This window comes from Apodemus sylvaticus, chromosome 20, assembly GCF_947179515.1.
Source record: "Apodemus sylvaticus chromosome 20, mApoSyl1.1, whole genome shotgun sequence".
In the NCBI taxonomy this organism is placed as follows: Eukaryota; Metazoa; Chordata; class Mammalia; order Rodentia; family Muridae; genus Apodemus; species Apodemus sylvaticus.
This window is the reverse complement of record NC_067491.1, coordinates 56,672,392-56,696,750: the sequence shown is the minus strand read 5'-3', so window position 1 is coordinate 56,696,750 and position 24,359 is coordinate 56,672,392. Positions and strand designations below refer to the sequence as shown.

General features: G+C 37.0%; 1 protein-coding gene across 1 annotated transcript in view; it reads right to left on the bottom strand.

Annotated features, from left to right (window-relative positions):
- The window catches only part of LOC127670600 (vomeronasal type-2 receptor 116-like), a 36,127-nt gene extending 12,007 nt beyond the window's left edge, over positions 1-24,120 (bottom strand). The window contains exons 1-5 of the mRNA XM_052165090.1: positions 23,912-24,120; positions 9,706-9,997; positions 8,534-9,340; positions 6,470-6,697; positions 769-892 (exon numbers count right to left, since the gene is read on the bottom strand). Of these exons, the coding sequence (XP_052021050.1) occupies positions 769-892; positions 6,470-6,697; positions 8,534-9,340; positions 9,706-9,997; positions 23,912-24,087 (1,627 nt within the window). The 5' untranslated portion in view covers positions 24,088-24,120. The remainder of the gene's footprint in view (positions 1-768; positions 893-6,469; positions 6,698-8,533; positions 9,341-9,705; positions 9,998-23,911) is intronic.
- Positions 24,121-24,359: the final 239 nt, after the last annotated feature.

Sequence of the window (24,359 nt, the reverse complement as noted above, 5' to 3'; positions counted from 1 at the left end):
CCTGAGAAAGCTAGATGCCCCAGTATAGGGGAACCCCAAGACAGGGAAGTGAGAGTCCGTGGAATGGTGAGCAGGGGGAGGGGGGATGAGTTAGGGGATTTTCAGGGGGAAATCAGGAATGGGGACGACATTTGAAATGTAAATAAAGAATATAACTAATAATTATAAAAGTGCTTGCTCAGAGGAGCCAGATACAGATGTCTACTGACAGAGCCTGAGAAATACAGATGGGGATGCTCACAGCCAATCATTGGACTGAGCACAAGAATCCCAATGGAGGAGTTAGACGAAGGCCTGCAGGAGCTGAAGGGGTTGCAACTCCATAGGAAGAACAGTATCAACCAACCAGAACACATGGAGAGAACCATGGGTACGGCTGCATATGCACCAGAAGATTATCTTATCTGGCATCAGTGGGAGGGGAGCCCTTTAGTCCTGTGGAGGGTGGATGACGCAGCGGTGGAGAATGCTAGGGCTCTGAAGTAGGAAGGTGTTGTGTGGGTGGGGGTGGCATCATCATAGAAGCAGGAGGGATGGGATTGGAGGGTTGCTGAAGGCAAAACAGGAAGGGAGATAATATTTGAAATGTAAACAAATAAAACAAACAATAAAAAATTTTAAAGAAAGAGCATAGACTTAAAGATTTAGTTGCGAATCTGAAGTAATGTAATTGCCACGTAGTTCTCTTGTTTAGTTTTTTTTCATTACTTAGTTTTGTCAGTGCGCCATAGGGAGGATGTAAAACCCTCTGAGAGACTTGTCCTTCACCTGTCTCATTGGAAATCTCATTGTCTGGGCAAGGACTGCAGTCAAAGCAACAGGTAGGCCTTCCCTCCAGGACAACTTTCCTGAATCCAGGACTGCAGCTCTCACTGCAGACAGACCGAGGAATCTGAAAAATATTTAATACAAGATACAAAATGCTTAGCTCCTTTTCAGTGCCCAAGTACATATTTTATAATGGAAGGTGTATTAATTAAAATTTATATTTAAAAACGTACAAACGTGCTATTGAATGAAAAGTGGAAATGAAGTTTGGCCAGCAACAGCGATCGCTTTCCTCCTGCTGAATGTGGACAGAATCTGCCCAATTTCCTCACATCACTGCTGTCCTGATTCCCTGCCATGATGAACTTCACCCTCCAACTGCGATGTTCTGAAGACAATCCTACTTTCCTCGCATTGGTTTTGTTGCCATTTTTCCAAGATGAGACTTAAGAATAAAGGGACATCCTCTCAGTTTGTTGTGTGTCTGCCAAAGGCTTAAAAGCAAAGGCCGCCAGAAAACTGACTGTGACTGCCTTTCTAGTTGTCTTAGTTGTGGTTTCTATTGTGATCAAACACCGTGCCAATAGTAAACTGAGGACAGACATGTTTCTCATCAATGGAAATAAGGACAGGAGTTAAAGCAGGAAACTGGAAAATTAATAGAAATGGAGAACATGCAGTATTTCTGTTTACTATCCTGCTAATCATGGGTTTCTCACCCATGATTTTTAAACAACTTAGGACCACCTGACACCACTCCATTTTATGTGTCATTGCGATTATTTTTTCACTAATTGTTTTATTAATTTCACATACAGGATGCTACCTCTCCTAGTCCACACCCTAACACTCCTCCCCCTGGCCTGCTGTGCTGAGAGGGTGTGGGCCCCCTGGATTTACTGCCACTCTGCCACATCATGTCTCTACAGGATTAGCTTCATACTCTCCCACTCTGGCCAAGGAAGGCAGCTAAGTTGTGGAGTGAGTCCCACAGATAGCTTAAGGACAGCCCCCACTTCAGCTTTTTGGAACAAACATGGAGTTTGAGCTGCACATCTACTACATATTTTGAGGGTGTTGAGACTATGTCTATCTCATGTATGACCTTTGATTGGTGGATTATTTTGTCAGAGCCCCCAAGGGTTGAGGTTACTAGACTCTTGGTCTTCCTGTGCAGTTCCTAAACTATCCTCAATCCTTCCATAAGAGACCCTTAGCTCTGTCCAGTGTTAGGCTGTGGATCTCTTCATCTGTGTCTGTCTACTGTTGGGTGAAGCATCTTGGACGACACTTGTGCTAGGTCTTTTTCTGCAAGCATAACAAAATATCATTAACCGTTTCAGGGATTGAGTATTGCCCCAGGATGGATCTCAAATTGGGCCAATTATTGGTTGGCCATTCTATCAATCTCTCTTCCATCCTTGCATTTCTTTTAAATAGGACAGATTTGGGGTCAAAATTTTTGTGTCTGTGTTGTTGTCCTTATCCCCCCAAGGCAGGACCAGCATGGCTATAGGAGTTGTTTGTCCTCTTCATGTACTATATCTCCACGGCTATTTTTCTCAGCTATGATCACCTGAATTTTCTACTGGTACCCTTCCTAAAGCCATGTTTCTGACACTTCTTGTGATTCCCCCAAACCCTCCACTGCTGGCAGCTACAGATTGCCTTTCATTCTTCTAATTCTCCCAACACCTGATACTGAGACCACCATTCCCTACCACCTTCCCTCTCACACCCAAGTCCTTCCTCCATCTACCAATTATGACTATTTAAAAACCACTTCTAAGTGAGATTCAAGTATGCTTCCTTCAGTATCCTGCTTTATTTAGCTTCACTAGATCTGTGGACTGAATCAGAGCTATCATGTACTTTATGACTAATGTCCTCTCAAGAGTGAGCAAATACAGTGCATGCCTTTTGGGTCTGGGTTACCTTATTGAGGAGGATATTTTCTAGTTCCATCCGTTTTCCTTGAAAATTTATAATGGCCAAGTGTTTTAATAGCTGAATAGTAGACCACTATGTGAATGAACCACATTTTCTGAATCTGTTTTTCTATTGAGGCCTATCTGCGTTGTTTCCAGTTTCTGGCTATTATGGATAAGGATGCTATAAAGATAGTAGAGCAAGTGTCTTTCTGATATGGTAGAGCAGTTTTGGTTATATGCCCAGAAGCAGTATATATACACTTCTTCACGTAGTACTATTTCAAGTTTTCTGAGAAAATGCCAGATTGTTTTCCTGTGTGATTGTACAAGTTTGCAATCACACCAGAAAGAGAGGAGTGCTGCCCTTTATCTATATCCTTACTACCATATACTATCTCTTGAGCATTTCTTTTTATCTTAGCCATTTTGATTGGTGTAAGATGATTTCTCAGGGTCATTTTCACTTGCATTTCCCTGATGACTATGGTTGTTGAACATTTCTTTAACTGCTTCTAAGACATTCAAGGCTCCTCTTTTGAGAATTCTCTATTTAGTTCTTTACCACATTTTAAAAATTTTGTTATTAGCTTTTCAAAATAAGGAATCTAATTTCTTGAATTACTCATTATTTAGAATATTAGACTTCTACTGAATGTAATGTTAATGAAGATCTTTTCACAGTCTATCAGCTGCCACTTTTGTCCTATTGATAATGTCCTTTGCCTTATGGAAGCATTTCAGGTTCAGTTATCAATGGTTTCATGATCCGTCCAGGAAATTGTCTTCTCTGCCAATGGGTTCAAAGCTATTTCACACTTTCTCTTCTATTAGACTCTGTGTATCTTGGTATTATGTTAAGGTTTGTTTTTATTTATTTATTTATTTTATTTACATTGCAAATGATTTCCCCTTTTCTGGGTCCCCACTCCCCGCAAGTCCCATAAGCCCTCTTCTGTCCCCCTATTCTTCCATCTACCCCTTCCCACTTCCCTGTTCTGGAATTCTCCTATACTCTTGCACTGAGTCTTTCCAGAACCAGGGCCCACTCCTCCATTCTTTTTGGACATCATTTAATTTGTGGATTATGTCCTGAGTATTCAAAGTTTCTAGGCTAACATCCACTTATCTGTGAGTGCATACCATGATTGATCTTTTGAGACTGGGTTACCTCACTTAGTATGGTGTTCTCCATCTCCATCCATTTGTCTAAGAATTTCATGAATTCATTGTTTCTAATGGCTGAATAGTACTGCATTGTGTAAATATACCACATTTTTAGTATCCATTCCTCCGTTGAAGGACATCTAGGCTCTTTCCAGCTTCTGGCTACTACAAATAGGGCTGCTATCAACATAGTCGAGCATGTGTCCTTATTGCATGCTGAAGAATCCTCTGGATATATGCCCAGTAGTGGTATAACAGAGTCCTCAGGAAGTGACATGCCCAGTTTTCTGAGGAACCGCCAGACTGATTTCTAAAGTGGTTGCACCATCTTGCAATCCCACCAGCAGTGGAGGAGTGTTCCTCTTTCTCCAAATCCTTGCCAACACCTGCTGTCTCCTGAGTTTTTGACCTTAGTCATTCTGACTGGTGTGAGGTGAAGATTAACGGAACAACTGAAAACCCTGGAACAAGAAGAAGCTAATTCACCCAGGAGGAGGAGAAGACAGGAAATCATCAAACTCGGGGCCGAAATCAATCAAGTAGAAACCACAAGAACCATACAAAGAATCAACAAGACCAAAAGCTGGTTCTTTGAAAAAATCAACAAGATAGATAAACCCTTAGCCAGACTAGCCAAAGGGCACAGAGAAAGTATCTAAATTAACAAAATTAGAAATGAAAACGGAGATATCACAACAGAAACCGAGGAAATTCAAAAAATCATCAGATCCTAGTACAAAAACCTGTACTCAACACAACTGGAGAATCTGGAGGAAATGGACATTTTCTTAGACAGATACCAGTTACCAAAATTAAACCAGGATCAAATAGACCATCTAAACAGACCCATAACCCCTAAAGAAATAGAAGGGGTCATAGATAGGCTTCCAACCAATAAAAGCACAGGACCAGATGGTTTCAGTGCAGAATTCTATCAGACCTTCAAAGAAGACTTAACACCAATACTCTTCAAACTCTTCCACCAAATAGAAACAGAAAGAACACTACCAAACTCCTTCTTCGAAGCCACTATTACGCTGATACCAAAACCACACAAAGACCCAACTAAGAAAGAGAATTTCAGGCCAATTTCCCTTATGAACATCGATGCAAAAATACTAAATAAAATTCTTGCCCACTGAATCCAAGAACACATCAAAACGATCATCCACCATGATCAAGTAGGCTTCATCCCAGGGATGCAGGGATGGTTCAATATACGGAAATCTATAAATGCTATCCACTACATAAACAAACTCAAAGAAAAAAAACCACATGATCATTTCATTAGATGCTTAAAAAGCATTTGACAAAATTCAGCATCCTTTCATGCTAAAAATCTTGGAAAAGACAGGAATACAAGGCCCATATCTAAACATAGTAAAAGCAATATACAGCAAACCGGTAGCCAACTTCAAACTAAATGGAGAGAAACTTGAGGCAATCCCACTAAAATCAGGGACTAGACAAGGCTGCCCCCTCTCTCCATATCTTTTCAATATGTTAAGGTTTTTGATGCACTTGGTCTTGGGTGTCTTCAGAGTGATAAATATTGGTCTATTTGCCTTCTTCTATAAGCATATATTCAGTAGGAGAGATATCATTTGTTGAAGATGCTTTCTTTCTTTTTCCATTTTAAGGTTTGGCTTCTGTCAAAAATCAAGTGTCCGTAAATGTACTACAGGGAGCTGATTTCATTCCACTGATCAACTACTTTCATTTTATAGGAAACTATAAAGGTTTTATACCATTGCTCAGTATTACATTTTGAGGGCAAGGATGGTGATTTCTCCCAAAGTTCTTTTATTGTTCAGGTTCATTTAGCTATCCTTGGTTCTTGTTTTTTCCATATGAAGTTGAGAATTGCTCTTTGAAGGTCTGTAAATAATTGTGTGAGAATTTTCATAGGAATTACACTGTATCTGTAGATTCCTTTATTAAATTTGTAAAATTTAGGTAACACTCTAAATTTCCAATTTTCACTAGATTAATCAAATTCATCCATGAGAATGAAAGAGTTTTCCATCTTCTCACATCTTCTTCAATTTATTTCTTCAAGGACTTGAATTTGTTTTCATACACGTCTTTGATTTCCTTGGTTAGAGATATATCAAAATAGTTTACATTATTTGTGGTTATTATTGGTAAGGGTGTTTTTTTCACTAATATCTTTCTAATCCCGTTTTTTTAATAAATTAGGGAAATATCTCCCATAGTAATGGTCCCTCATAGTACCATGTTTTATGATAATACTCGACAGGTTTTCCTTGATGAAAGAAGATCAGAAATACTATCTATACTAAGATTCCTCTTCTCAGGGAAGTTCAATTTGTGTTATTTTGAAAAAAATTTACCTTGGACTCTAGAAGTTAATGTAAACAGCGTGATATCTCTTATGTTACAATGATATCAGAAAGTACTAACTGATAACCTTTCTTTAAAGGTCAAAATAATTAGATAATTTAAAAATATTTAAAACACTTCCACAAGAATGAGCGATCAGTAAAACTTTTAATAATAATAGTTATGAGTGTATTGATGGGGTAATTATTAACAACCAAGATTTACTACATCAAGAAGCATATAAGGTTTACTTAGAATCACACCTCTGTAAATCCTATGGGCCAGTTAATCATGTATTCAGATATCATCAGCTGTTCCCCCTTGGAAGCACTAGGAACAAATGTACCCACTTTCACCAATAGTGAAAGACCTGATGGAAAGTTCCAAACGTTGTGAATATCATACTCTGGATCAGCCATCCTTTTCCAGTCCAGAACCACAGGGTCACCAACAGAGTTTTTGAATTGAATAGTCTTCAGAAAAGGGTGAAGCTGAAAGATATGAGAAATCGTAAAATGAAGTTGAAGTTATGGATTTATAATTTAATTATGAATAAGGAGTTATTTCCTGACAATAAGGTATGATGTTAACACTGTTTTAATTAATTATCTATGGGATTGAACACAACAAAAGAAACCTTAGGAGAAAATAAATATAATTTATTTCTTAAATGTCAGTTTGCATAGAAAATGCCAGGCCAAGAAGTACCAAATGATCAAAGATAATACAGCAAACAAGTCACAACTTTTTATCCCTTTTCAAAAGATTGAAACTACTTCATTTCTATCACTATTATCTAATAGAATAAAATATAATTCCAAGAATCTATAAAATGCTACAAAAGAGCGTATTACTTTGCCATGGTTGAAAAAAAAACTATCTTATTACTCTTCCAAGTACTACTAAATGTTCAAGGACTATGGAGTGAACAGATCTCAACTTCTTTGAAAAACTAGGTATATCCTTATATTTCCGGACATTTTCACAGCCTCAATGTTTAAGATGGGGTTATTTGTGTTTGGTGGAGAGTAGGAGTGGGCTGATTTAGAGCACATACTTATGCTAATGGCATACAGGAATTTTGTATATATTTTGTGTAAAATGAACTTGAAAACCTGGATTTTTTTTCTTCTTTCTTTTTTCTTTTTGTTCTGGTTTATTTGCAAGAATGAGAACATGCATTTCAAACAATCAAATGTTTTATAAACTTAGCAACATAGAATACAATGGCAGTTTTCAAACTAGAAAGCATAGCTTAACATGAATTGGTAGCCATGATTTACATGTATGTTGACTTCTATGAAACCCAGAGATACACAGTTGTCCTGTATGCTTCACTGACTTAAAGAGTGCTTATAGTTCCTATGAATAAAAAGTCACACAACATTTCCCTAGATCCAATGACCTAACGCCCAAAAGTCGCCTGACACATGCCTCTCAAGACAGCTTAACAGGGTAACCCCACGAGACCCAGCAGCTTGGCACTTGGATTTGGATTGCAGATGCAGTCACATTGACAACTATGACTACCCATCACAACTAACTGTATGTCATGCTGTGAAACACCAAATTATTCTTATTTATCTAAAGTGGGGTATCCTCTAAACAACATTTTCATTGCCTTTACCCTATAATCACATTTTCTTGGCAATTCCCATTCTACTTTCTAAATCTACTCTAGAATTTGGATCTTCATTTCCTTTTTTATAGGTTTTGTATGCTTTTCAATGTAATTATTCAGTTCCATCTTGATTGCAGTTCCTCTTTTTAGACTAATCTATCTCACCACCCAACCCCCATCAATTTCTCTGAGATGGTGGAGCATCCCCTGGGTATTCCCAACTCTAAGACATGAAGATTCCTCAGCGATCGGCACATTAATGAAAGTCTTGGTTTTTCTACTGAGAAATTATCAAGACAAATATCTCTGCTATTTTTTTTTTGTTTGCTTGGGGGTTTTGGTTCTTTTTCAAGACAGGGTTTCTCTGTGTAGTCCTAGCTGTCCTGGAACTCACTCTGTAGACCAAGCTGGTCTCGAACTCAGAAATCTGCCTACTTCTGCCTCCCAAGTGCTGGGATTACAGGCATGTGCCACCATGCCCAGCTATCTCTGCTATTTCTACAAAAAAGAAGAATTAGTCTGTTGAACAGAATCTTCTACAGGCCACTTATCATATACATAGACATTGAACTATATTGATATCTAAGCACTGAAATATGCACTATGTCTTATAGGTTATTGAATGGAAAAATAATATAGTATTACTAGTTTGAGAGCTTTTCAGGAATCTATTGGTGAATTTAAAATACAAAGAAAGGCACATTACCTGCCAGGGGGATAACAGAGTCCTATCAATATTTGCCTGTGGTTGAACTTGTATTTGATTGAGATTCTTCTCATGGAGACTGTGGGCCACTGCATACACAGCATTGTACACATTGTAACTCTCTTCAGTCATGACCATTTCAAAAAGACTCCTTGGCAACAATCCCAAAGAGGCATTGGGCACACAGTTTTCAATGATTTTACGTGCAGAATGCAATCTTGAGCAATTGAAAAAAATCATCCACAAGATAAGAAGAAAAGTATCTTCTGGGTACTTAACAGGATTGGCTTCCTGCATAAATTTTATGAAACCAACAATCTCCCCATGATGGGGTGAAAAAGTGAGAGCCCCATGGGATAAATGTAACACTGTATATGGATGAATACTTGGGCTAATCCATTTTTTATTCATAATCCAGATTTTATTCATTGTGTACTTTCTATGGATATTTACTATTATAGTTAATAGGAAATTATTGTGTTCATAAATTACAATCACATCTGCAGATGACTCTATAGTACGCATCTGATCATATCTTAGCAAATAATATATTGGTTCTCCCACAAACGATACTGTTTCCACAAAAGCTATGCAGGCTTTGTTCTTTTCCATCTCCATTCTAAAATCTGATGCAAACGGAGAACCTTTGTGGTCATCTGTGATGAGCAGTCCCACCCAGGTCCAGCTGAAATGAAGCATCAAAGAGGCAATACCACAGAACAGAGCCGTGTCTTTGGGGGCTACCTGGTACACAGATGTAAAATGATTTGTGTCAATCTCTGCATGATCAAAAGGCCCAACAGTAAGCTGAAAGGAAATCAGTATTTTAAAAAGGAGAACAATAAATGTCATTTAAATAGTCTTAGTCTTAAAAACCCGATTTAAGTTATAAAGTTGATACTCTGCTCAATAGTTCTTAATGTCACATCTCATCTCCTGAGTGTTTCCAGAAAAATTATTAAAAGTATCAAAGTTTTAAATTGCCTTGTGTACTGTTCACCCTCCTTACTCTACATCAAAGTAAAAAAAAAAAAATAACAGACTGTGTCCGTACTTGTCTTTCTATTTGCTCTTTAATGCCAATTAATCAAAATCTCTCCTTTTCATTTTGCAAACAGCTAATTCTGAGAAAAGAAAGCTGGCTTCCCACCACTCACATCATGTGCACTCACCTGAGGAAATTTGTAAAGACCCAACAATGTCCCAATGATTTCAGATGATTTCCATGATATTCCAGTAAGTGTAGCAGCCGATTTCCACTTTTTTCTACAATTGTAATTAGGGATAAATATGCTCAAACCTGTGAGCCAATAGAATACACTCTTCAGAATGTTCCTTTCAGTATCTGAGAGACTATATATCTCAAGTCCCAGAGACGTGTTTGGTAAAACATGAGGGTTCAAGTTGATTTCATTGATGGCAAATAACATGGCCAAAACAAGTTGGTAGTTTCGTATATCCATCCTGCATAGAAGTATCACAGCATTCATATTGGGAACTCATAACTATTATACCTATAACTTTAAAGCAATGGCTTTTATATTCTGAAAGCTTGTGTTTGCTTAGAACACACAGTCCTTCAACAAATTCTTCATTTCAAATGATATGCTGAAGAGCAAAACTTATTAATTATATATCCAAGAGAGTTTGCTTTCTCTGACTTCCAGATGTGGAAATATAACATAATTCCGTCGTAGAATGAAATATATTTCTTCACAAATTATCCACTGTACTTATCTTCCAGTATGCCAAACCATGAAAAATAGTTTATTTTTCATGAATCCACCAGATTCATGTGATATACTATTATGAAAGAGCTCACTTTGTGAATTCAGTCTATCTGTGGCAAGATTTGGCTTTTGAAAAACCTGTTCATTTTTGGTTTACCCTGGAAAATAGATGGATGCAACCTTCTCTGTGTGGGCCAGAGATTAAATAACTATTGCAAGATGGAATGGCTAGAAAGGGAATCATATTGTGTAAACCCTCAGAGCCACTAGGTACCTCATTTGCATGGAAAACTATGTTTTGTGGTATGTGATCACATGCCTTATGTCCTTATGTGGAAAATATGGCAAGTATCCAATTCAGGAATGTAGTAGGGAGTTAGGAGATGCCTACAATCTCTGGTGGGTGCCTGGGTACCAGGGTGCCAGGGTCTCAGACATACTCAAGCTTACTAGGTTTCTGGCTTTTTCTTCTATCCCAGACTCATCTCCTTAAGAAAACTAGGAGCTGGGTGGCAGTGGCACACGCCTGTAATCCCAGCACTCTAGGAGGCAGAGGCAGGCAGATTTCTGAGTTTGTGGCCAGCCTGGTCTACAGGGTGAGTTCCAGGACAGCCAAGGAACTCTGTCTCAGGGAACAGAGAAACCTGGTCTCAAAAAAAACCAAATCCAAAAAAAAGAAGAAAGAAAGAAAGAAAGAGAGAGAGAAAGAAAGAAAGAAAGAAAGAAAGAAAGAAAGAAAGAAAGAAAACTAGGAAAAGGATCAAGATTGGTGGCAAGTTTCTATGTTGGCGCACATTGTGTGATGTTTTGTCACTATTATTGGATTGCTGAATTCTAATCTTTCAGGGAGTAAAGCACTGGCTTAGTTGTCAGTTCTTGGTTTTGCTATTTCTACAGACCATTAGTGGCCTGATATTTTGTGAACATTCATCCTTCCTCACTTGCCTGTAGGACGTAAGATATATCTGATTACCAATAGCTGGGAAGAAAGTGAATAGCAAAACTTCCAGGAGATATAGGGATACTTCAAAGCAGAAATCAAAGGTGGGAGTCTTGCTAGCAGGACACTGTGGTTTTTGGATGGACCTGAAGATGAGCAGAGAAGTAAAGTGGACCACATCCAGGACATAGTGGCAGGTATTACAGTGGAGAGTTTCAAAGTTTTCTGGTAATCTGCTCACCTAAAACTCCTATGCCTTAAAATATTGAAAAGGATCTGTCATTATCTATACCACTGGTGGGTGCATGAGTCTACTACATACAACCTTATTAAACATGCAGAAGCAGGCCTATCTGTAAATTCCATATGAGTCTGTCTATATCTTGCTTCCAGACAACCCTGGATATACATTAACCCTATCTCAAAGAAAATGAAAAAGTAGAAAAATTTCACTGTGAAGTCACAAATATTGTTAAAAGTACCTAAGTTATTGCTTCTTGACCTTTTGGCTAAGTTAGATGCTCTCCACTAAATGATTCTAAAATACAGGAGAAAGAAAAGAGTCAACATAGTAGGACTTCACTGCTAAAGAGGACAGTCAGGTCTGGAGGTCAGAATAACATATGAACGCCTAGCCTCAAGTGATTTGGTGATTTCTGCTTTTCCTCACTGATGAGCACTCATAGAAGCCCACATAAGCTCTGAAGCTGCAACATTGACAGGATATTTTCCCTGCCCACAAACAACATCTAGTTTCACTTCTGGTTTCTATCCCAGAGCTGAACCTGTGCACCAGCTCTCTATGCCAAAATACTGCCAGTAGAGAGTTAGTCTCCAAGTAGTGATGACAAACCTATGAGCAGTGATAAGACTACCAATCTGCTCTGAGGGACCTGACCAGAGTCCTCAGATCGCAGGAATCAAGGAGAAGTGTGAGATAGAATCACTTGGGTTTCAGTCACTGCCCAGAGTTAACCATGGGCCACAGAGAGAATTCCTCCCAGAGAGAACTGATATCAAAGGAGTGCTGACACGCAGACTTGCAGAAGGGACAAGCCACAATCAGGGACAAGAATACCAACTAACACCAGAGATAACTAGATGGCAAGAGCCAAGGGGAAGAACATAAACAACAGAAACCAAGGCTACTTGTCATCAGGATAACCCACATCTCCCACCACAGCAAGCCCTGGATACACCAACAAACCAGAAATCAAGGCTCTCATTTAAAATCAAATCTCATGATAATGATAGAGGACTGTAAGTACATAAATAACTCCCTTAAAGAAATGCAGGAAAACAGGTAGAAAGTGTTAAAGAGGAAACACAAAAATACCTTAAAGAATTATAGGAAAACACAACCAAATAGGTTAAGGAACTGAACAAAACCATCCATGATTAAAAATGGAAATAGAAACAACAAAGGAAACAAAAGGAGATAACACTGAAGATAGAAAAACTAGGAGAGAGATCAGGACTCATAGATGCAAGCAGCTCCAACAGAATACAAAAGATAGAAGAGAGAATCTAAGGTGCAGAAGACACCATAGAAAATATTGACACAACAATCAAAGAAACCCCAAAATGAAAAAAGTTCCTAACTCAAAACATCCTGGGAATCCAAGACACAATGAAAAGACAAAACCTAAGGATAATAGGTATAGAATAGAACAAAGATTCCCGACAGAGAGGGCAAGTAAATATCTTCAATAAAATTATAGAACAAAACTTCCATAACCTAAAGAAAGAGATGCCCATGAATATATAAGAAGCCTACAGAACTCCAAACAGACTGAACCAGAACAGAAATTCCTCCCATTACATAATAGTCAAAACACAAAATGCACAAAACAAATAAAGAATATTAAAAGCGGTAAGTTTAAAAGGTCAGGTAACATATAAAGGCAGACCTATCAGGATTACACCAGACTTCTAAACAGAAACTATGAGAGCTAGAAGATCCTCAGCAGATATCATACAAACCCTAAGAGAAGACAAATGCCAGCCGAGGCTACTATCTTTCTACAAATTCAGCCCTGCAAAGGGTAACAAATGGAAAATTCCAACAGGAGGAGGGAAACTACACCCTAGAAACAGAAGAAAGTAATCTTCTTTCAAGGAACCCCAAAGAAGATACCCAAAAGAAAAGAACATAATTTCATCTTTAACAACAAAAATAACAGGAAACAACAATCACTATTTCCTAACATCTCTTAATATCAATAGACTCAATTTCCCAATAAAAAGATATAGACTAACATACTGGATATGTGAACAGGATACAGCATTTTGCTGCATACAGGAAGCATAGCTCACAGTCAAAAACAGAAACTACCTCAGGGTAAAGGGCTGGAAAACAATTTTCAAAGCAAATGATCTCAGGAAAGAAGCTGGAGTAGCGATTCCAATATTGAATAAAATCTACTTACAACCAAAAGTTTTCAAAAAAGATAAGGAAGGACACTTCGTACTCAACATATGAAAAATATTCCAAGGAGAGCTCTCAATTCTGAACATCTGTGCTACAATTGCCAGGGCACCCACATTCATAATAGAAATTTTATTAAAGTTCAAAGCACACAGTGAACCTCACAATAACAGTGGGTCACTTTAATATTTCAATCTAACCAATGGTCAGATCATGGATACAGAAACTAAAGAGAGAGACACAGTGAAACTAACAGAATTTATGAAACAGATGGATTTAACTGCTAATTACAGATGATTTAACCCTAAAGCAAAATAATAAACCTTCTTCTCACCATGGTACCTTCTCAAATTATCTACCATATAATTTGGACACAAAATAAACATCAACAGATCCAAGAATTTTTAGTTAATCCCATGTATTCTATCAGACCACCACCGAATGAGGCTGATCTTCGATAACTACAAAAACAGGAAGCCCGTGTACACATGGAAGTTGAACATCTATCTCCTCAATGTTAACTTGGTCAGGAAAGAAATAAAGAAGGAAATGAAAGACTTTTAGAATTCAATGAAAATGAAAGACACAACATACCCAAACTTATGGGGCACAGTGAAAGCAGTGCTAAGAGGAAAGCTCATAGCTCTGAGTGCCTCCAAAAAGTAACTGGAGGGAGCATACACTAGCAGTTTAACAGCACACCTGAAAGCTCTCTTACAGAAATAAGCAAATACACCAAAGAGGAGTAGACAGCTGGAAATAATCAAACTCGAGGATGAAATCAACCAAGTAGAAACAAAAAGAACTATATAAAGAATCAGCAAAAGCAGTTGTTGTTTCTTTATCAACAAGATAGTGGAAATACTTAGCCAAACTAATTAGACAACACAGAGACAGTATCCAAATTAACAATGTCATAAATGAAAAGGGAGACATAGCAACAGAGATGGAGGAAATTTAAAGAAATTATCAGGTCCTAATACCATAGACTATACTCAACAAAATTGGAAGTCCCTTTCTCAGAGGAACCATAGCACCCTCACTTAAGTCCTCCTTCTTCTTGAGCTTCCTGTTCTGGGTGAATTGTAAATTGTTTATTTTGAGCTTTTGGACTAGCATCCGCTTATTAGTGAGTGTATACCATGTGCATTCATTTGTGACTAGGTTACCTCACTCAGGGTGACACTTTCCAGTTCCATCCATTTGCCTAAGAATTTCATGAATTCACTGTTTTTAATAGCTGAATAGTATTCCATTGTGTATATATACCACAGTTTCTGTATCCATAATACTCACAGGAACAATAAGGGAGGCAATGTGTGGAGCAGAGTCTGAAGTAAAGGCCACCCAGTGACTGCCCTACGTGGAGATTCATCCTATAAACAGTCACCAAACCCTGATACTACGACAAGAAGCATGTACCAAAAGGAGCATGCCATGGCTGTCTCCAGAGGGGCCCTGCCAGAGCCTTACAAATACAGAGGCAGAAACTAGCAACCAATTATTAGACTGGGCTTGTGGTCCCCAACGGAGGATATGGAGGGTGGTCCGGAGGACTGAAGGAGTATATAGACCCCTGTGAAGAACAATGACTTCGGACACCCAGACACCCCAACACTCCCAGGGACTGAACTATCAACAAAGGGGTACACATGGTTCCAGCCAAAAATGTGTCAGAGGAAGACCTTGTTAGGCATCAGTGAGAGGAGTGGTCTTTGGTCATGTAAAGGCTCAATAGAGGCCCCAACAAAGGGAAACGAACAGGGGGAATGTGGGGTGGGAAGGTGGGACTGTGTCGGGTAGAGGGGCATATATGTGGAGGCAGGGGGTGGGAGGAGGTGTAGGGAATCTTTGGGGAGGGGGGCTTTTGGGAGTTGGTAAATTGGGAAAGGTTTTACCACTGGCAATCTAAATGAAGAAGATACTCAATAAAAAAATAGTAAAAATAAATTAATAAATAAATGCACAGGGCCAGAAGATTTGAGGGTAGATTTCTATCAGAATTAAAGATGTCTTAATACCAATAAACCCAAACTCTTTCACAAAATAAAACAGAAGGAACACTACCCAATACATTTTACAAAGCCTCATTTATGCTTTGTAAAGCCTCATTTATGCTAAACCACACAAAGACCCAACAAAGAAAGAGAATTTCAGAACAGTTAACAATTTCCCTGATGAATATTGCTGTAAAAATATTCAATAGAATTCTAGCAAAATGAATCCAAGAACACATCAAAATGATTATTCACCATGATCAATTGTGCTTCATCTCAGGGTTGCAGAGATGGTTCAATATATGGAAATCCATCAACTTAATCCATTATATAAACAATGTCAAACAAACAAAAACCCACATGATCTTCTCATTGGATCCTGAAAAACTTTTGACAAAATAAAACACCCCCTCATGCTAAAAGTATAGGAGAGATCCGGAATTCAATTCCATACCTAAACATAATTAAAGAACTATAAAGCAAACCAACAGAGTTAGAGAACAGGAGTAACCAAAGAGGGATAGAGGAGCAGGAGGGCAAAAAGGAGGGGCATGAACAGGTAATAGAAGAGGCAGGGGAGAAGACAGAAAATAAAACAGAAACAAGTAGCAGTGGAGATGTCGAAACTGGGGCAACCAGAAGACAGTCCTAGACTCCAGAAAAGTGAGAGGCTCCCAGGATGCAATGGGGATGGCTTTAGTAGTAATATCCAAGAAAGAGATACAAAACCTCTACATACAACCTCCAGTGGATAGTCATGACCCCCAGTTGAATCATGATGCCACCCATGTAATTCAAAACTTTAAACCCAGAAATATTCCTGTCCAAAGGAAAGAGAGAGACAAAAATGGAAGAGAGACTGAAGTAAAAGCCATCTAGAGGCCACCACGAGAGGAATTCATCCTACCTGTAGAAGCAAACTCCCACAATATTGTTGATGTCAAGGGCTTGCTGGAAGGAGCCTGATATGACTGTTCTCTGAGAGGTTATGCCAGCAACTGATTATTACTAATGGAGAAACTAATAGGCAACTACTGGACTGAATGCAGGGACCCAAATAGAAGAGAAGGGGAAGAACTGTAGGAGCTGAAGGGGATTGCAACCCCATATGAAGAGCAACATCAAGTAACTGGACCATCCAGGCCTCCCAGGGACTAAACAAGCAACCAAAGATTGTACATGAACCAAGACATGATTCCAGATACATATGGAGAAGAGGATGGCCTTCTCTGACATCAAGGGAGGGTAAGGAGGCATGATTCTCTGTGTAAAGGGATGCTAGACTGGTGAGGCAGTACGGGGTGAGTGGATGGAGGAGCACACTCATAGAGGTAAAGAGTAGGGGGTGAGGGATAATGTGATTGGGAGCTTTGTGGAAGTGGAACTGGGAAGGGAATTCTCATTATAAATATAAACAAAAAATGATAAATAATGTATTTGTATAAGAAAAAAGAAGACAGCATAGATAAAATAGATATATCATTCAAATAAATGTTAAATTTTAAAAAATTCCAGACCCAAAACATCCAGAAAAATCTTGGACAATATAAAAAACAAAGTTTACACACATAGAAATAGGAGAAGTAGAGAATCCCCATGTCAGAAATCCAGGATATTTTAACAAAGCCTTAGAATAAAAATGTCATATCCTATAGAAAGAGTTGCCTATAATATGCAAGAAGCTTACAAATTACCAAAAAGACAAGCTAAGTAAACATTCCTGCTACATAATAATCAAAACACTAAGTACACAAAAGAAAATAAAAGAAGAAATACAAAAAAGGATTAAAACTAAAAGAGAAAATGGAAAGTAATATATAAAGGCATACCAAATAGAATTACATCAGAATTCTTAAGAGACACTCTAAAAGCCATGTGGGCCCAGGAAGATTTCATATAGACTCCAAGAGACCACAGATATCCATGGATAGTATTTTACCCAGTGAAAACTTCACTAACAATAGATGAAGAAAACGAGATAGACCATGAGAAAGACAAAGTACAGAATGTACTTGTAGAAAAATTCAAACTAAAGGATGTCAAATGTAGCCCTGAAAATTCAGGCAATAAATAATCTCATACCAGCATAACAAAAGCAGCAAAGCAAACATACACTCCACCCTACCACCAACATCAATACCTAAAATAAAATAACAAGAGTTAATAATCATTAATCATTGTCTCTCATTACCAATGGACATAATTCCCTGAAAAACAACACAACCAAATAAAATGACTACAAAATCAAGATGTTACTTTGCTGCATAATACAAACACTACTCAACATCAAAGATAAAAAAAATTATCTCAGAATTAAGGCCTGGAAGGGGTTTCCAAACCAATATCCAAGAAGATCAGTAAGGTCACGTCTACCAAGATAGACTTCCAGCTAAAATTGCCAAAAGGAGATGGGGAAGTGGACTTCATACTTACCAAGGAAACATCTACCAATAGTATACTTCAATTCTCAACAACTATGCCTCAAATTCAAGGGCACCAATATTTGAAAAGAAACATTACTAAAGTTCAAATCCCATCATCCTTCACACCCTTGTAGAGCAAGATTTCAATATTCCACGCTCACCAATAGTCTGGACATACCAGACAAAAACTAAACATAGAAATTGTAGATGTAATAGACAATAAGAACCAAATGGACATAGCAGATAACTAAAAAGTATTTCGCCCAAACACAAAAGAAAATACCTTCTTCTGAGCACCTCCTCTAACACTCTTAGAAAATTACCAATAATTATTCACAAAGTATATTTAAACTCATAAAAACATTGAAATAAACCTTTATATTTGATCAGGAAAATAATAATTAACAAGCTATCAACAATGACATCACTTGTAATCTATCATCAATGACAGAACAACAAATAGCATAGTAACTCATGGACACTGAAGATATCTCTTCAGAATAACTACTGGATCAAGGTATAAATAAAGGAAGAAATTAAAAACTTCGTTGCTATTCAATGAAAATGAATACAGATCATAATCAAAGTTGTGGACTCAATGACATTGTGCTAATAGGAAATGTTAAAGCAGTATGTACTTTCATAAAGAAATTGGAGAGATCTTCTACATTCAACTTAACAGCACACCAGAATATTCTACAATAAAAAGAAGCAAACACAGGCAAGATAATTGCATGGTAGGAAACAATCAAACACATGGCTGAAATTATTACAACTGAAACAGAAAGAACAAAACAATCAGTTAAACAAGAGTTGATTCTCTAAAACAAACAGGATGAAAAAATGTTTATCCGAACTGCCTAAAAGACACGAAAGCTATACCCAAATTACCAAATTCAGAAAGAAAAAGAGGCAAACAACCAAAGATAAAAAAGAAATTCAAATAATCATTAGTTCCTCCTTTAAAGACCCTTCTTCCACATAATTGGTGAAAGAAAGGGACAGTTTTCTTCATAAATACTACTTACCACAGTTAAATGAAAATCAGATAAGCAGTGCAAATTGTCCTGTAGCCCCAAAGGATATAGAAGAAGTCATTAAAATCATTCAGTTAAAGCAAAGCAACAACAACAACAAAAAAAAACTGAAGGTCAGATGGTTTTAGAGGAGAATTCAACAAGACTCTCAAAGAAAGACTAATGCTAATCTTCCTAGAAATATATTCAAAAGGAACATTGCCCAATTCATTTTATGATGCCACTGACACTCTAATGACCAAACACCACAGAGTATAAGAAAGCCTGTTGTAGAAAAATTTCTACTGAAAGTAGGTGAAACTACTCAATAAAAGACTTGCAAAGAACTGAAAGGGCATTGACAGCATCATCTACTATGATCAACCGGGTCTCATCTCTGAGATGAGGAAATGGTTAAATATATACAAATCTTTCAATGTAATCCACAGTATGAAAAACCTGAAAAAAGTGCATAATCATGTCATTAAATGCTGAAACAGCATTTGAAAACATGGAGAAACCTTTAAAGATAAATAGTTTTCTACTGATCTGTGGTATAAGGGACATACACTTAAGAAAGCCAGTTTACACCAAGCCTAAATCCAAGAAAGCAATTCTTCAAACATCAGGAAGAAGACAAAGCTGTCCACTATCTCCAGAACTATTTAATATAGTACTTGAAGTTGTAGATTGAACAATAAAACAGAAGAGGAGTTTATGGGAATTCAAATTGAAAAGGAAGCTATCAAAATATCACTATTCACAGATGATATGATAATATAAATAAGTGAGTCCAAAGTCACATATACTAAACTAACCAAATATTATCAATAACCATCATATATGGAATCAATAAGGAGACCAAGGAAGAAATTGCTAGTGAACCACTCTATACAACAGCCGCAAATTATATAAAAATATTGTGGTAACAAACACCAAGCAAGTTAAAAACATGTATAATAAAAATGTTCAGTCATTGAAAATAAATTGAAGATGTCAGAAGACAGAAAGATCTCAAGAGCTGATGCAATAGTAGGATCAACATAATGAAAATGGCCTTCTAATCAAAAGAAATCTCCTGTTTCAACTTAATCATTATCAAAATTACAACAGAATACTTTTCAAAAATTAAAAGAATATGTAACTTCATACGTAGAAATAAAATCCCACTGTAGATAAAACAATTATGTACAATAAAGAAAATCCCAAGGTATTACTTTCCCTGATTTCAAACTGTACTACACAGCAATAGTAATAAAACCATCATTATTTTAGCTTAAAACAAACAGGTTTATTAATAGAATTAAACGAAAAAACCCTTATTGGAATCCATACACCTATGGACAATTGATCTCAGATAAAAATCCAAAAATTATACAACTGTAAATAAGAAAATATTTTCCATGAATTGTTGTGGTCTCACTAGATGTCAATGATTATAGAATGCAATTAGTTGCACATCCAGGTTTTGCACAAACCTAAATTCCAAATAGATCAAAGATATTAACATTAGACCAGAAATACTGAATCTAATCCTAGAGAAATTAGGGCAAACCGTTGCACGCATTGAAGAGGAAAGACTTTCTGAACAGAACACCAATCATGCAGTTGCTGTACATTATCACAGCTAATAAAATGATAATAAAAAAGGTTTGGTAAGGCCAAGGAAAGACCAGTTGTTCAAAACAGCAGTCTTCAGAATGCAGAAAGATTTTCACCAATTCCACTTCTTGCAGATAGCTATTATCCAAAATATTTAGAGTACTCAAGAGACTAGAAAACAACAAATCAAATATTTCAATTAAAATGCAGTACAGATCTAAACAGAATTTTCAACAGAAAAATCTTAAGTGTCTGGGAAACATTTAAATAAATGTTCAAAATTCAACAGAAAAATGTAAATCAAAATGATTCCGTGATTTCATCTTACACATGTCTGCTTGGCTAAGATCAGAAACAAAAGTGACAGTTGACGCTGGTGAGGACCTCAAGGAAAGGATGTGCTTGCTCCTCCATTCATGGCAAACTTCTACAGTGACCTTGTCCATCAGCAACTCAATAGCCAGCCATACCTCTTCTGAGCATACATCAAAATATTCTACAGTTGTGCCCAAGGACATTTGCTCAACCATGTTCTTTGCAACTTACTGCATAACAGCCAGAAACCAGAAGCAATCTAGATATCCCTCAGTCAAAGAATAGACAAAATGTGTTAAGTTTACATACTGCCATAGTACACAACTCTTTAATAGGGCATCATGGAATTTGGAAGTAGAATTATTTATCCAGAGCAAGCTTATCCAGACCCAGGAAGATGAACATGGCATGTTCTCACTGACAAGTGGATTAGTTCTGAGGTACAGATTTGGAGAGAGCAAGTAAGAAATAGGGATTAAGGGACAATGCAAGAATAGTCACAATGTAACAAATATTAGTGTCATGTGTGTATAAAGAACTTGTTCTTTGGCAGGCGGTGGTTACACACACATGTAATCCCAGCACTCTGGGAGACAAGAGGCAGGCAGATTTCTGAGTTCGACGCCAGCCTGGTCTACTGAGTGAGTTCCAGGACAGCCAGGGCTATACAGAGAAGCCCTGTCTCCAAAAAACAAAAACAACAAACAAAAAATAAAAACAAAACAAAAAAAACCAAAAGAACTTGTTCTTTTGTTTATTACTATGTACTTTCACTTCCACAGTACTATTGTCATGTTATTTTGTTAATTTAAATCACCTTACACCAAAAATACTACGGTTTAATGATTAGGATATTTTGGGTAATTTGAAATCCACCAAATATCCTTGTAACTGAAGGCATCACTAGCAATATTTTTGCTGAAAAAAGTTATGGTTTTATAAACACCATTATGTAAAATGGATCAAACTTGCAGACTTCATTTTATTGGGAAATACTTCAGCTTGGGGTTTTCATGCTTGCCTGCTGTTTATGATTCCAAAATTTTTTTAATAAAAAAATACCTTCCACTAAACTATTGCAAAATGGATTAATAATAAAAAAATCAGAAAATGAGTCCAATTAAACACACGTAAATTGAAACTCCAGTGTTAAGGTTCATAATTCTAGCCACTCGAAAGCACATGATCATTGTGTTCATTGTGACCATGACACTTGCACTTGTGCACATAGAAACGGAAAAGGAAGAATATCAGAAAGATCCATTTTCAAATGACTGTGCACCGCATCAATCTATTATAAAAGATTTAATCAGAAGCATGAATGAAATTTAATAGATCTTACTCTATATTTACTTTATATGAATACTTTATATTCAGATACCCTTTCTTGTAGAAAACTAGATAATTTTAAATTACATTAAATAAGGCGAATATAAATATATTTAATATATTTATACTTTATACATATATTTATCATACATGAAAAAAGAAATCACTTCCCAAATTCTGTTGTCTTATTTCATATCCTGTTAAATCATCTGACAAGTCATTTTCCACTTGCTAGTATTTGATGAGCTGTTCTACTGCAAATGTGCTTTTGCAGTGAGACTGCTCCCACTACACTGTCTGGACAGACATGGGGCATAGTGCAAAGTGGTTCCTGACGTGGTGCAACTGCACAACAGTGTAAAAGATTTATCAAATGCATCCATGGTTCTTGCAAAGTTAAAAAAAGATATATACCTGGAGCATTTAGAGAGCCACATGAAATATTTCAGCTAGTTGTGAATTTTTGGATCATTCTGATCATCTTTAATATTAAAATTTATTTCAAAATATGAAAAGATGTCTTCTTCACCTAATAATGTTTTATTTCTGAATCATTTCCCTTCTACACTGCCTTGACCTAACAATTTATCACCATACCAATTTGCTAGCAAAGTGTTAGCAATGTTTCTACTTAGACTAAATCCACATAGACATTCAGCAATTTTCCAGCAACTAACCAGAAGCAGGACATTCATTGCACAGTTTTCCTTCCCCAGGTTGAATTCAGAGTTGAGTGTGTACTTTGTTTCTCTATTTCAGTTCTTTAGTTTATATATACCCTGATAGAAATTTCAGCATGCTACAATATACACTTTATTTCCTTGAAAAATTATTGTACATTGCTATTTATGTCTGAGATTACCAAGGAAGTTGAAGCAAACTTTATCTAGATCTGCTGTTCCTGCAGATATTAGACTGTCTAGGAAAGAGCCTTCAGTGACATAATCTCAGAATATTCCTGTATGAATAAATTCATGAAATCAAGTATTGCATAGTGGAAATTTATAAATTAAATAGGTTGTAATGGATAAAAATCTGAAATCATATAAATTAAAAAACATTAGCTTTCAATACTCTGCAAAATGTTAAGGATAGAAAATAAAAGTGAAGAGAGATAAATTTCTAATTCTGCCATCACTGCATTCAAATCTGTGTCAGCTGACACAAACAACACTGATCACTCTAGAACCTGAGGAGGTATTACAATGTCACAGATTTCAAAGGTATTACCTGCTCTAATACAATCACAAATAAAACTCCGCGATTCTCTGAAGTGTTGTGTCAGGCTACTGCCAACATCCCTTGTAGTACAGGACTGGCATGAAATGTGCTCACAGTCTGAGGAATTACAGACAGCATGGTGAAAGGTGATCAAACTGCAATGACCAAATATGAAACACAAAACTCTGTAATGACATATTTCTCTTCTCACTTGAGAGGACATAAGGAGTCATCAAGAAAAGAAAATTAAACAGAGGATCTTGGAATGGAATATATGAAGGAAACCTCATGAGGAGAAATTTTTGGAATAAGGTTCAAATCCACACTTAAAGTAGGACAAACGAATATTTAAAAATGAGTTGATACAAATCACTTACCATACATCATTAGATGTGCCCAAAGGTAATGTTTTCCAATCTATTTCTAAACTTGAAGCAGAGTCACCTATGAGAGGAAAAAATGCACCAATGACCACAGACCCATCACGTTGCAGTACATGTTCTGATTCTGTTAGGCCAAAAGGGGTTGCAATGATCCAGATGGGTGTTCGCATCTGTAAAAACCAGAAGATAAAAAGCCAAGAGAAGAGCACATGAAGAGATGTTTCTGCCAAGATCTAAGTCGTGGGATGGTACAACCTATGGTGTGTTACATGTATATATATTCAGTGCTCATATGTGTTTGCAATTGCGTGCCTGTGAGTGTGTGAGTGTGTTTGCACTGTTGTTGTTGACATGATGACAGAATATTACACTCTAATCAGCCAGAGATATGTGCAAGGATCCTTCCATTCACCCTGTGAGAATTCTATGGCACTTTATCCTT